The sequence below is a fragment of the Semicossyphus pulcher genome, unplaced genomic scaffold (assembly GCF_022749685.1).
Source record: "Semicossyphus pulcher isolate SPU_LCO1_2020_fin unplaced genomic scaffold, fSemPul1.0.p SCAF_20, whole genome shotgun sequence".
NCBI lineage: Eukaryota > Metazoa > Chordata > Actinopteri > Labriformes > Labridae > Semicossyphus > Semicossyphus pulcher.
This window is the reverse complement of record NW_027211694.1, coordinates 10649607-10661474: the sequence shown is the minus strand read 5'-3', so window position 1 is coordinate 10661474 and position 11868 is coordinate 10649607. Positions and strand designations below refer to the sequence as shown.

At 41.2% G+C, this 11868-nt stretch overlaps 1 protein-coding gene across 1 annotated transcript in view; it reads right to left on the bottom strand.

Annotated features, from left to right (window-relative positions):
- Positions 1-358: 358 nt before the first annotated feature.
- Positions 359-11868, bottom strand: part of adipor2 (adiponectin receptor 2) — a 31337-nt gene continuing 19827 nt past the window's right edge. The window contains exons 4-9 of the mRNA XM_069671445.1: positions 5137-5316; positions 4094-4265; positions 3169-3355; positions 2890-3077; positions 2525-2718; positions 359-2376 (exon numbers count right to left, since the gene is read on the bottom strand). Of these exons, the coding sequence (XP_069527546.1) occupies positions 2248-2376; positions 2525-2718; positions 2890-3077; positions 3169-3355; positions 4094-4265; positions 5137-5316 (1050 nt within the window). The 3' untranslated portion in view covers positions 359-2247. The remainder of the gene's footprint in view (positions 2377-2524; positions 2719-2889; positions 3078-3168; positions 3356-4093; positions 4266-5136; positions 5317-11868) is intronic.

Sequence of the window (11868 nt, the reverse complement as noted above, 5' to 3'; positions counted from 1 at the left end):
TCAGAGTAGTGTATGTGTATATATTCTGTCTGTCTGTGTGTGCGTATGAATGTATGTTGGTATGCATGTGTAGGCCTGTCTGCCTGTTTGGGATTGGACTTTTGCACTCTCTCCCATATGTAAAGCACTTTGTAACTCTGTGTTTTAAAAGGTGCAAGACACATAAAGTCATTATGTGTATGTACAGTATATGGGATGGTATGTATGTAATTTAGGCATTGATAATTTGTTTTATGTTTAAAATACACAGTTAATTGGCCGACTACTTCATATAATGTTATATTAACACAAATGCAGCCTTAGTGTTGTGCACAAACTAACCACAAATACAAAGGGGCAGATTCAAAAAACCTTTTTATTAGAACAATACAGCAGATATAAAGGTCTATTGCAATCAAACACTCCCATCAGAACGGAACGTGTGCTTCAACAGACTGTATGCGCTCCCCAAGAGAAATAAATTAGATCAAATAAAAACCGAAGATGAAGAAAAGAAAAGATGCAAAATAAGAGAGACGCCGATCACTCCAATAGCAATTCAACTTCCTGTTTGGAAAAAAAGCTGCCAGCAAATGGAAACATACATTTTAAACTATCAGAACACACTGTTTATGATCAGTTCAGAATAAAAGTGTTTCCATTGTGCAGGTGCAAGATTTTGGTATTGCAAGAAAACAGTTTAAAAATCTCCAAGAAGTCTCAATATCTGAGGTTGTTCATAAAAGTTTTTTTTTTGCTATTTTGATGATCTGAAAGATAAATAATAGAAAAGAAAAAATGTGAAATTAAAGCTTGCAATAATAATAATACCAAAAAACAGCAGTGGATAAATTAAAATACAATCCAATCCAAAAGAAAAACATGTTTTCAGACAGAGTTTTGTTCTGTGTGGAGGTGGATCTTAGTGTCACAGAGGAGGAAGATGACAACGAACTGCATCTGCACTGTAGGAGTACTGCGGTTTTACCAACATTGACATATATATATGACTCTGGGGCATGTTTATAAAAATATCTTTAGTTATTCTGGATGTGTTTTAACAAATTATTTAAGGTCATAAAAAAGTAATACAAGTATATTTAAGACATGGAGATTGATTTTATCTTTATATATATCAGACAATTTTCAAAATAAAAGTAGATACAAATCATGATGAGTCTTTTATATCATGGTTTTGACTTTTGGTTTTAAGCACAAACATGGTCTGATTTGAGATCAGTGCCGAAAAAACTAGAAAAATGTAGTAAAGGAAAGTCTCCTCATTTGTTTTCAACGTTTTTAGGCCATAAAAGTGACTTAGTATGTTTGATAAGATTCCGATGTTGTGCCGCTTGTTTCCTCCTCACCTCCACCTCTCAGTCTTGCATTAAAAAAAAGACTACATAAAGTTGTTTGAAGCACTTCCCTCCAACCGCAGTATTATTGTATCACTCTTTTCACTGCACCTCCAGCTAGAGCAGGTGTAGATATTACACCTCTCCATCCTCCTCCTCAATTCATTTATCATCTAACATATTTATTTATGCTTGCCATCATTTTATATTTTTTTGTTCTTTTTTTATATATATTTCATACAAATCTATAACCCAAAATTTAGAAATCTTATTTACATGGAAAAGTTTTTTTTTTTTTAACTTTTAAAAGTGACTATTGACCCCCTTCCCCCGCCCCAATTCCCGACATCTCTCCCTGCTACCTTCACAGTCATGGAACAAATCCAAAGACTCATTTTTCTTTTTTTCATAATTGAACGCTTCAAACCTGGAAAACAGCACAAAAAACACCCCAAAATGTTTTTTTTAAAGCCACAATTATGCGTCCTTTCAAATCAAACCATTAAACTCTTAATCAGAACTCACAACAGAAGAAAATGTGGGATTTTTGGAGGGAGGGTTTGAATGTCTCACACCCCTCGCAAACAAACGGAGACACTTCCTGGAAAGAGCAGAGTCTCAAAAACTGGTAGTCGAACTATAGTCGAAGCAACAGAGCCAGAGGAGGTGGGGATGGACAGACAGACAGAGTGACTGAAAAGAAAACCCCTCTTCAGTCAGTTGTAATGGCGCCCTCTGGGAGGCAGTCCTGTGTATTACACACAGACACACACCAGACAGGCCGCTTGGGTCTTCAGTCTGGGGGGGAGAGCGTTTTATTTGTGTGTTTCTAATCCTGTGCATATTATCAGAACTGGTGCCTCCCCATTCAAATGTGTGTGTGACTGGATGAGTAAGTCAGTGTGTGTGTTTGTTAGAGAGCGCCTTCCTCTGCGCAGCCTGCTCCCGCCGTGTAGCGAAACTCCTGCAGGTTGGAGACGCCGTGGAAATGAACGAAAGCCCCCGCGACCACCAAGATGTGGAACAGCTGGTGTGAATGGAACTAGGAAGGAGCAAGACAGGGTGACAAAGAGTTAATTCAATGTATGCGAGAGAGGATGAGAGGGTGCTTTAGACTTGGAAACACATGAGGGGATACTTGCTTCTACTTTGAGAATAAAACCCCTCTACTCTGTGTGTTTGATACTTACCCATATGTCACACTTGCCGGGGAAGAACCTCTCTGGGATGCGAGCGGCGTACAAACAGGCTCCTGTGATGTAGAGCGTCGCCATGAGCAGCAGCCAGCCCATCTGACCCATGGTGGTGGCTTTGATCAGACCCTCGCTGATGACAAAGTGCAGAGTGGGAACGACGCCGCTCAGACCCAGGCCAACAAATACACCTAGACACAGAGAGAGAGAGGGACTGTGAGTACTTCAACCTGCATTTTATTCTGCAAGCAAGATTCAAATACTAAACTTAATGAAGGTAAGTCACCCTCCTTTTAGATCTGTTTTTGGTCTCCACCTCCTAAGACATATTTTAACCACATGATGTCACTATCCGACTCTACCTGCTCTGACTCCTCTGTACTGCGGCGTGGCGAAGAAGTCACACTGGGAGACGGTGATGGCGGCCAGTCCCAGTATGCACACCACTATCAGGTAGATGAAGCAGGGCTGCGGGGAGCAGTAGAAGGAGTAGTACAACCAGGGCACGAACGAGCCCATGATCAGGAAGGCAATGCCACTGTAGTCCAATCTGGACACAAGGAAACACATAGTTTTTATTAGCTTTTAAGGACATTTTTCAACTGCAGAATTAGAATAGTGAGATATATAGTGCGTCATACTTGGAGAAGACTTTGGAGACGCCCTCAGAGTGGCAGTAAACAGTGTGGAAGAGCCAGGAGAAGGAGAGGCAGAGGATGGCTCCCAGGAAGAACATCCCGATCACCACCTTCTCCTGGACCGGAGCCACAAAGGACATGTTGGGTCTGAACATGTACATGAGACCCAGACAGAGGAAAAACAAACAGCCTGCAGAGGGAGAGGGAGAGAAGGAATATTAATCAAGATGAAAAACAAACATGTTACCTCCTACTGTGTTAATCAGCTGGAGCATCAACTTGGACTAATTAATTCCCCTTTCAAACACTGGGGGTCAGAAGTTTTAACATAACTCTTCCTCAAATCTAACAGACCAAAACAAGGTTAAAGCAACAAAAGTATTTACAATTTACACATTTCTACCTCAAACAATAAGGTGCGGTATCTCTGTTTGACCACTAGGTGGCAGCAGAAATGATGTTTTCAAGTCCGCAAACACATAACTGGCTCTAATAGAGTTACAGAAGAAAAACAAAATGCTTTGGCTTACACAAAATGTAGGAAAAAAAACAGCCTTATAAATAAATTTTGATTTAAATACAAATCCAGCTAAATCCAATTTAGGCGCCCAAATAAAGAAAAATAATAACAATGCCCTGGTGGATTTCAGGACTTTGTTGTCTTACACAATAAGGCCAACTAGGCTGCTTTTAGGCTGGATTCTGTGAAATTTCACACAAGATTTGTTACCTAACTTGGCTGCATTAAAGAGGATTAACTTAGGGATAAAACGATGAATGAATGAGTGAATAAACAAACACAAACAGATGTAATACTTCCTGTGTAATCTGTCTTTCAGTTTGTAAATAAGTCTAAAACTTTGGGATTTCCGGTTAGAAATAAGATCAGATTTAGTTGGTTAGGTGTGTTAGTAAGAATGTGTGCTACCTAGCAGATGTGTCCAGATGTTTCCCGTCTCCGTGTGGATTCTGAAGATGCTCTTGAAGCAGGCGCGGAAAGAAGGCATGGGCGGTCTGTGGCCGTGAAGCAGGAAGTCGTTATCCTTGAGCCAATCGGGGAGCACGTCGTGAGGTATGACTCGCCACCGGCCCTCCCACACCTGATTGGTTGATAAATGGAGGCAGGTAGAGATATTATTGACAACCTGTACATAAGGAGCAGATGGTGGTTTACCAGGAGCTTTGACGTGTGTGTGTGTGAGTGTGTGATCACGAGCGTGTGTAGTGTAGGTATCAGTGTCACATTTACAGTATCTGGGCCAAGTGGTGCGACTGAAGCCTGATATGGTAAACACTGCTGATGGAGGGAGCAGAGAGACGGCTTCTCTCCAGTGATTAATTTCCCTAATTTACTACCTGCTGGTTGCAATTTCTGCAGACTCTCACTCAGTGTGTGTACGTTTGTGTGTGTGTGTGTGTGTGTGTGTGTGTGTGTGTGTGTGTGTGTGTGGTGCACTCAGCTGATATGACTCCAAATTCCAGCAGTGTCATCTTACACACACGCACACTTTGTAACTCTAAATGTCGACCTACTTTTATTTCAGTGATAAATAACAGACACATGGTTGATCAGGAAGCAGGCTTCTTCTTACTTTGAAATCCTTTGGAAGACTTTGTGGCAAAGTAAATGGCAGAAGAAGAAACCAATAATGAGCTGTTTATGTGTTTGTTTACTTAGTACTCCCAAACTACACTGTAAAACACTTTTACACATAAAGTGGCTGCGGTATATTTTGGACATTTTCCTGTTTGGCTTGTGCCCAGGTTCATCAAACATCTCCTGTACGACAGGTAAAGTAGAGCTTAAAAATGCTAATAAAAAGCTTATAATGTCGGCTCAGTAAACAAAACTTTTTGTTGTGCTTTTATGGTTTTATAGGTTTCTTTTACAATGTGGTTTTGCTCAGTGTTGTTATAAAACGGCCTGTTAAACAAACATGTAGATAAGGGGCTGAATGAGGGGAACATTACCTTGTGTACAAACTCCTCCATCTTTTCCATGGCATGATGAGCCTGCAGCAGAGGAGTCATCCCCATGAACCCTTCGTCGCTGCTCCTCTCATCCTCCTCCTCCTCCTCCTTGCCCTCTCCTTCTCGTCCTCTGTCATCCTCCTCTTTTATTCTTCTGTCCTCTTCGCACTCTGGGACACTCTGAAAAGAGAGAGAAAGACACACGTTAAAGCATCTAGGGCTATTTTTGAATTTAATTTTCATGTCTCATGAGCTCTTTTTTTATACGAGCAAAATGTGACTAAACGACGTGGAGGGTGACCTTTAATTCAACCGCATGATGCCGACTTTAGAAATGTGAATGACTGTATTGATCCGATCTTGCACAATCCTGCTCTCACATGCAAATGAAATTCAACATGACAGCAGAACTTCCTTTCAGGTTCCTCACTGATCACTTTGCATCACCTGCTGCTGATCAGTGACATTTCAGCACAAATGCAGACTTAATGAGATCTCAAGTTATGTTGTTATGACTTGTTAAAATGTTGCCTGCAAGTATGTGTTTCAGCTCAGTGCACGGTCTGGTTGTAAAGCATCAGTATTTAACGTGTAGTTTCAGCTGCTGTTCTTTAAAGTCACCTGTGAGCAATAAACTGGATCCGTTAATCATCACGTCACTGTCACTGACAGGGAATGCGCTTCAAAGGTGTTACTATTATTGAACTAAGAAGACTTCAAGGTGCTTTCCAGACTACAGAAACAACACACAAAACGTCTTTGAGCAGGGGTTCCCATCCTGATCAAAAGAGTGACCTCCTGCTTCAGCCTCCCACACTGGTGACTTCTGTGATTCAAGCTGTTTATTGTCACTCCGGTTATACAAGTACAACTGTGTGAAATTCTTTAGCGTGGAGGCTCCATTTAAAAAGGGGTACAATAATAAAGTATAATAATAAAATAAAATACTGTAAAACAAAATAAAGAAGCAGTAGTAAAAATTTGAGGGGGAAAAAACAAATACAAATAACCGAAAACAAACCTGAAATAACTCTAACTAACCCTAACAAGCGGAGCTCTCTTGCAAGTCGCCCTCCTCCTACAGCGCTAGCTCTAAAATCGGTGATACAATTAAATGTTCAAACTACTTCCTGTTCAAAGATAATGCTTAGATTTCACACTCATCACTCATTCTAAAAGGCGAAGAGAGAGTTAACAAGACCAGCTCAAAACCTAGCATGTGGCTGACCGCATCAGGTCAGTGTGCGCTTCTGTGGGCAATGTGTTACAAGGACTGTCCTTATGAGGCCGATGACAACGTGTTTGAAAGCAGCCCCGCCTACTCACCGAACAAAGTATCAAGAGCCTTATAGACAGATAGTCACGTCAGTGGAGGTCCAATATGCTCTGTGGTCCACCATTGCGATGTCGCAACTCTCTCTCTACGGCTGTGAACATACTGTCACTGAGTCAGTCACTGTGATCAATCATCGCAAGCAAGACCTACAGACTAAGGAAGATTATATGTGCTAAACTCTGATTCACTTTCATTTATAAAAAGTTAAATATGCAGGACTGTATAAACAAACCTTTGCACTTTGTCAGCACAAAAGATTGACCCCTTTCTATACTATGCAACATCTCACAGCCCCTCAGTATTAAAACTTTATGAGGAGCAGGAAGGACTCTGCTCCACACGCACAAACTCGTAACTGATTATAAACTTAAATACAGTTAAATACAGTTAGGCAAGAAACCTAAAACGCATTTATGAAACTGAGAGTCTATTTTTAGACAGAGGAGCTCATATTTGATTGAACAGATGTCGACTCGGTCTCTCAAATCTTCGGTTTTAAAAAGGAAGTTTGGACAGACGGTGAGAATTCAATCGGGCAGAACGGCTGTCACAGCTGGGGAGCCGGCGCAGAATTAATATGGCTAGTGCTTTGTGATAAATACACAGTCATTCATCATTAGTGACACACAAACAAACAGACCCACGCGCGGAGATGTGCGCACACTGGTGCACTAGAAAGCAGAGATTGTGTGTGTGTGGAGTCAGGTGGACGAAATAAGATGTAAACACAAATATATTTTGTTAACGCTAACACAGACACACAGGAAGTGATTAGAGAGGATGCTGAGGAGGAAGAGGGAGACAAGAGTGAGGAAATTAAAAGAAAGCAGCGAGACAGAGACAGAAAAACAGAGAGAGAGAAGTCCTGTTGTATATATAATGCATGACTAACCCATTTTTAAATACCCAGCATCAGAATACGCTCAAACTGCACACATGCTTTTTACTAATGTGACTATAATGTCTCTTATTTGGACGAATTTACTCGTTACCTCACAGTTAAAAAAGATCTGAATTTGTTTGTCTGACCTTAGTCATGCATGAGGAAAAATCTCAGCGAGAGAGTGAGAGAACAACACGCACACACTTTCTATCACACCTGTATTATCACATTCTCATAAATCCACACTCTCGGAGCCGATATAAAGGCGACACCTGGCATCGATTGTTGTGCGTGTGTGTGTGTGAGGCCGAGCGTCAGTGATGGAGTGCACTATGTGAGCAGAGGGTATGTGGGTGACTGCCAAGTAGTCACGTGTGCGCTGCGGTCTTTGTGTGTGCGTCGGCTATAGCCTCTCATGTGTGTCCATGCATGCATGTAATGTAGTTGAAAGCGCTGTGGATTGTGAGGTTATTCTTGAAGGGTGTAAATTCCGCTGTGTGTGTGTGTGTGTGTGTGTGTGTGTGTGTCGGGGGGATAACAGGGTGCCCTCTAAGCGTACTCAATACGCAATCACTGAATAGGTGCTCCTTGGGAAGAGGTGCACATTCATACTACCACGGTTGAAACTGGGGTAAAATGCACACGGTACATACAGACAGCAGTGCACTGTAAATACATTAAGGACAGTGGTGTGTCTTTGCTTTAGTTAAGACAGTCAGAACGAAATAGTACCATAGACAGGAAGAGAGGTGGAGATAAATGGGAAGCCTACAACCCTGTGCATTTTAGAGGAAACCACCTTTTCACTGAACTACATCTGCACAGTCCCACTCTTGTTCTTGTTAAGTCATGCTTGTGAGAAGGAAGTATATTAATACCGACTGGTAAACCTAAACAACAAGTGTATGCAGAACTTATCCCGACATATGTAAACGCTGTTCATATACACAGAAAGGTTGTTATTACATGTGGCAAAGTAATTGTTATTTGATCATGAAATAAAAACAATTAAGACTCAAAGACTTTTGAGTATAAAAAAAGATGTCTATCAAAACCTACACTACCCACGATGCAACTCACCGGCAAAAAGTTGGGTCAGATATTTGGTTGTTTGATGCTAGTCATTAAAGCTCCTGTGAGGAGTTTTTCACTGGTTATGAAACAGATTGAAATTAATTCTGATGTCTCTGTATGAGCTACAAAAGCAAACAGAACATCAGCAACAAGAGTGATTATTTCTTTCGAGTTATTTTAAATGGCTGAAGCTGCTGGCGGGGGGTAGGTGTCAGAAGAAGCGATCAACTGCACGCTGCCTTTGTTTACATTTTCCAGGGCAAACATTTAAAGTGAGTGATACATATGTTATTTCTTCAACAGTCACTCAATTTAAAAGTTGCATGATGAGATTTTGTGTTAAAAAAAACACTAGATAAACATGAACAGGACAAAATCAGCAAAGAGAGAAGAGGTACGGCTTTGTCCACAGGGGGCGCCAAAATCAACACAGGACCTTTAAGTAGTCTAAAGAATAGCCTCAGCACAGATGGGGGAGCATGCACGTAGGTCTGGTAAGAGGTGTGTGATTTTTTCGTATTTTCAAACTTGATGGCTTCAAATCCAACCAACATTGACTCAAGTGACATCACTCAAGGCGATTTCTTGATATTTCCCCCCCCAAGTGTTTCTTTCAAGAAAAGTCTTTAAATGACGAAGAAAAATGACGTCATGTCAGATTTCATGCAGCTTCCTCAGAAGCCTAAAAAAGCTTTTATTTTTTTCTGCTTTATAATGAACAAAAAAAAAGTTTCGGTCCTGAGATAAACCATTTAAAAAAGCTTTAGATTAGGGATGCACGACATTATCGGCACGTTATCGATATCTGCGGATTATGGCTTGAAAATGACATCGGCATCGGCAGATATTTTCCACGGATAAAACAACACTTTATTTATGCCTAAATGCTCGATGATTCCATCAAAAAAAGAAAAGAAAATGTTACATACTGTACAAATAAATATGGCATTGTGTACATAACCTAGGTTTAAGTAGTTTTCTTATATTGCCTATTGAAAAACAACTGTATTATGTTATTTCTGCATCTGCCAGTGGGCCACTACAATAAGAGTAGGCATAATATCAATTCCACTACAGGGGAGACTTGATGTCCTCTGCAATGAGGTGGAAAAAACGTGCCTAATATATCGGTATCGAAATCGACAAAAAGGGTTGGAAAATATCGGCATATCGGCAAAAAATCCTCTATCCTGCATCCCTACTTTAGATAAGTTGAGAATGTATGGTTAGAAAAATACAAGGACTTGTTATTCTAGCTCATGAAAGGCTGACAATGTAGAGAAGCATGGTTTCACAGGACCACAAAGACATGCAGTTATTATTAACCTGTGAAAACACTTGGTAAATTCAGCCACACAGTTATTTCTTGCCTTGATCTCTAATTCGGGAGCGAGAGTGTCTCTCTGTTGGCGTCTGACTGCCTTTGTACCACATGAAACACAGAATGTTGTAAAGAGGAAGCTGCAGGTGCTTGGAGGGGAAAAAGTAGTGAAAGTAGTGACCGGCTTGCGGCTCGAGAAACAGAAAAGAAGCTGCTTCTCTCCCGGGAAACATCTGTTCGGCTGCGTTTAACTCTCTCCAGACTGTGAAAGCAGCGGTGTTGAGGTTTAGCAGCAGGTGATGCAGAGCGGTTTGGATGAGGTTGCTGTAATCAGATCTAATAACGACTGCAGACAGAAGGACTGTAGGAGTGAAGATGCTTCTTGGAAACATGGGCTATCCCTAACACACTAATGTGCTTACGCTCACACATACACACACTACTTGGATGAGTGCAGCCCGTCTGCCACACGTGACTCAACCCCAGCAGCCTCGTCTACAACTAATCGTAATGGCAGAGGTTATGGAGTCAGATTTCGCTCTGCATGGAAGTGTCCGTCCTCAGCTCTTCGCGTATGACTAAAAACAGTCTGGGGGTCAGGCTGCTTGTCTGACACACAGCTACAGTCACGTGCGTTGTTTAATCATCCTCCCAAATGTTGTCATACTTCGGCGGAGGTCTGTTTCAGATTTTCTCGGAAAAAGATTCCTGGGAAACGCCCGCGGGAAATGTTAGAACCCCAGGATGTTTATGAAGTCATTTATCAAAATAAACATTTGGCTGCAGAGGGAGTTTGGAGGAATCTTACTTAATATCCGCTTTAGGCTGTAATGAATTTATTATCAAGCCAATATTTAAATATAACACCGACTAAATCTGCAACTTATGGTTATTTTCAGCCATCGCTATTTTCCCAAAGCTTAAGCTGACTTATAATTTGGTCTTTTTGCGCAATAAAAAGAATTAAACATACACAACTCCACATTTGCACATTTACTGTACAGTATGTGCAGGTTGTAGCGTTGCAGTGCGTGTAAGGCCTTTGTACAGTGAGCATCTGATAAAGAGGGTAAACAGTCTTATCAGTGCATTGCAGGCACACCCTTAGTGGAGGCACGATCAGATGACTCGGCCATTTAAATTAATCTTCCTCATAAAAAGTACTCAACTTAACGTGTCGACATGGACGTAGAGGTAAACTGATAGTGTTTTTTACTTATGTGGAATAAATTAGTCATGAATACTACAGTAATAATAGAGATGATGGTGATTTGACGCCTGTAAAAGATGACAATATAGATTATAAAATGAGAATGTATTCTGAGCATGTGATGCATGCATTTTGTTTGTCGACATAAAGGTTAGAAAATGTGACAATTATTCAGATTTTGTTTCAAATTTTAAGTCCTTTTTTTCAGGTCATTTTGCCTTTATTTCCAGGACAGCTGAGTGGGGAATGACGTGCAGCAAATGGCCGAGGTTGGGAGTTGAACGTGCGGCCGCTGCATTGAGGACTGAAGCCTCTGTATGTTGGGCGCCTGCTGAGTTAAACCAGCGCCCCATTTGAAGACCTTATTAGGTATATTTAAAAGCTATAATCAAAAATGAGTTATTAACAATAACAAAATGTATACAAAATCGAAGTTAAGTAATGAACCAACGAAATAGAATGTAAAAAGTATGTATATAACTTTGGGGTATGGTGTATCTGCCAAATCCCGCAAGTGCAAATGAGATACTCACGCGAGCAAGCAAATCAAACGCACATATTATTTTTGCAAGCGCTTTCGCAGCACCTGCGTGCAACATTTCTCTGCTCGCGACTGCAATATTGCAGCCTGTGAGGAGAAAGCTTTATTTTGAGCGTGCGCAGAATCGGACCGTGCACGTGATTGTTCCCCCCCCCCCGAGCTCAGCGCTCCCCTGCTTGCAAAAACGTTCTCCTGCCCCAGGCGAGTAGTGAGTGGGCGGGGGTTAAGAGGTGACGTAGCACTAAACTTCGCCTATTCACAATATACCGCAGTGCTGTTTTCCTCTTTGTTTTAACTGTTCTGAGTCCCGCCCTCAGTAGTGTTTTTATTGATCGGTACTTCGGTACATTGAGGTACATGTTAAAAC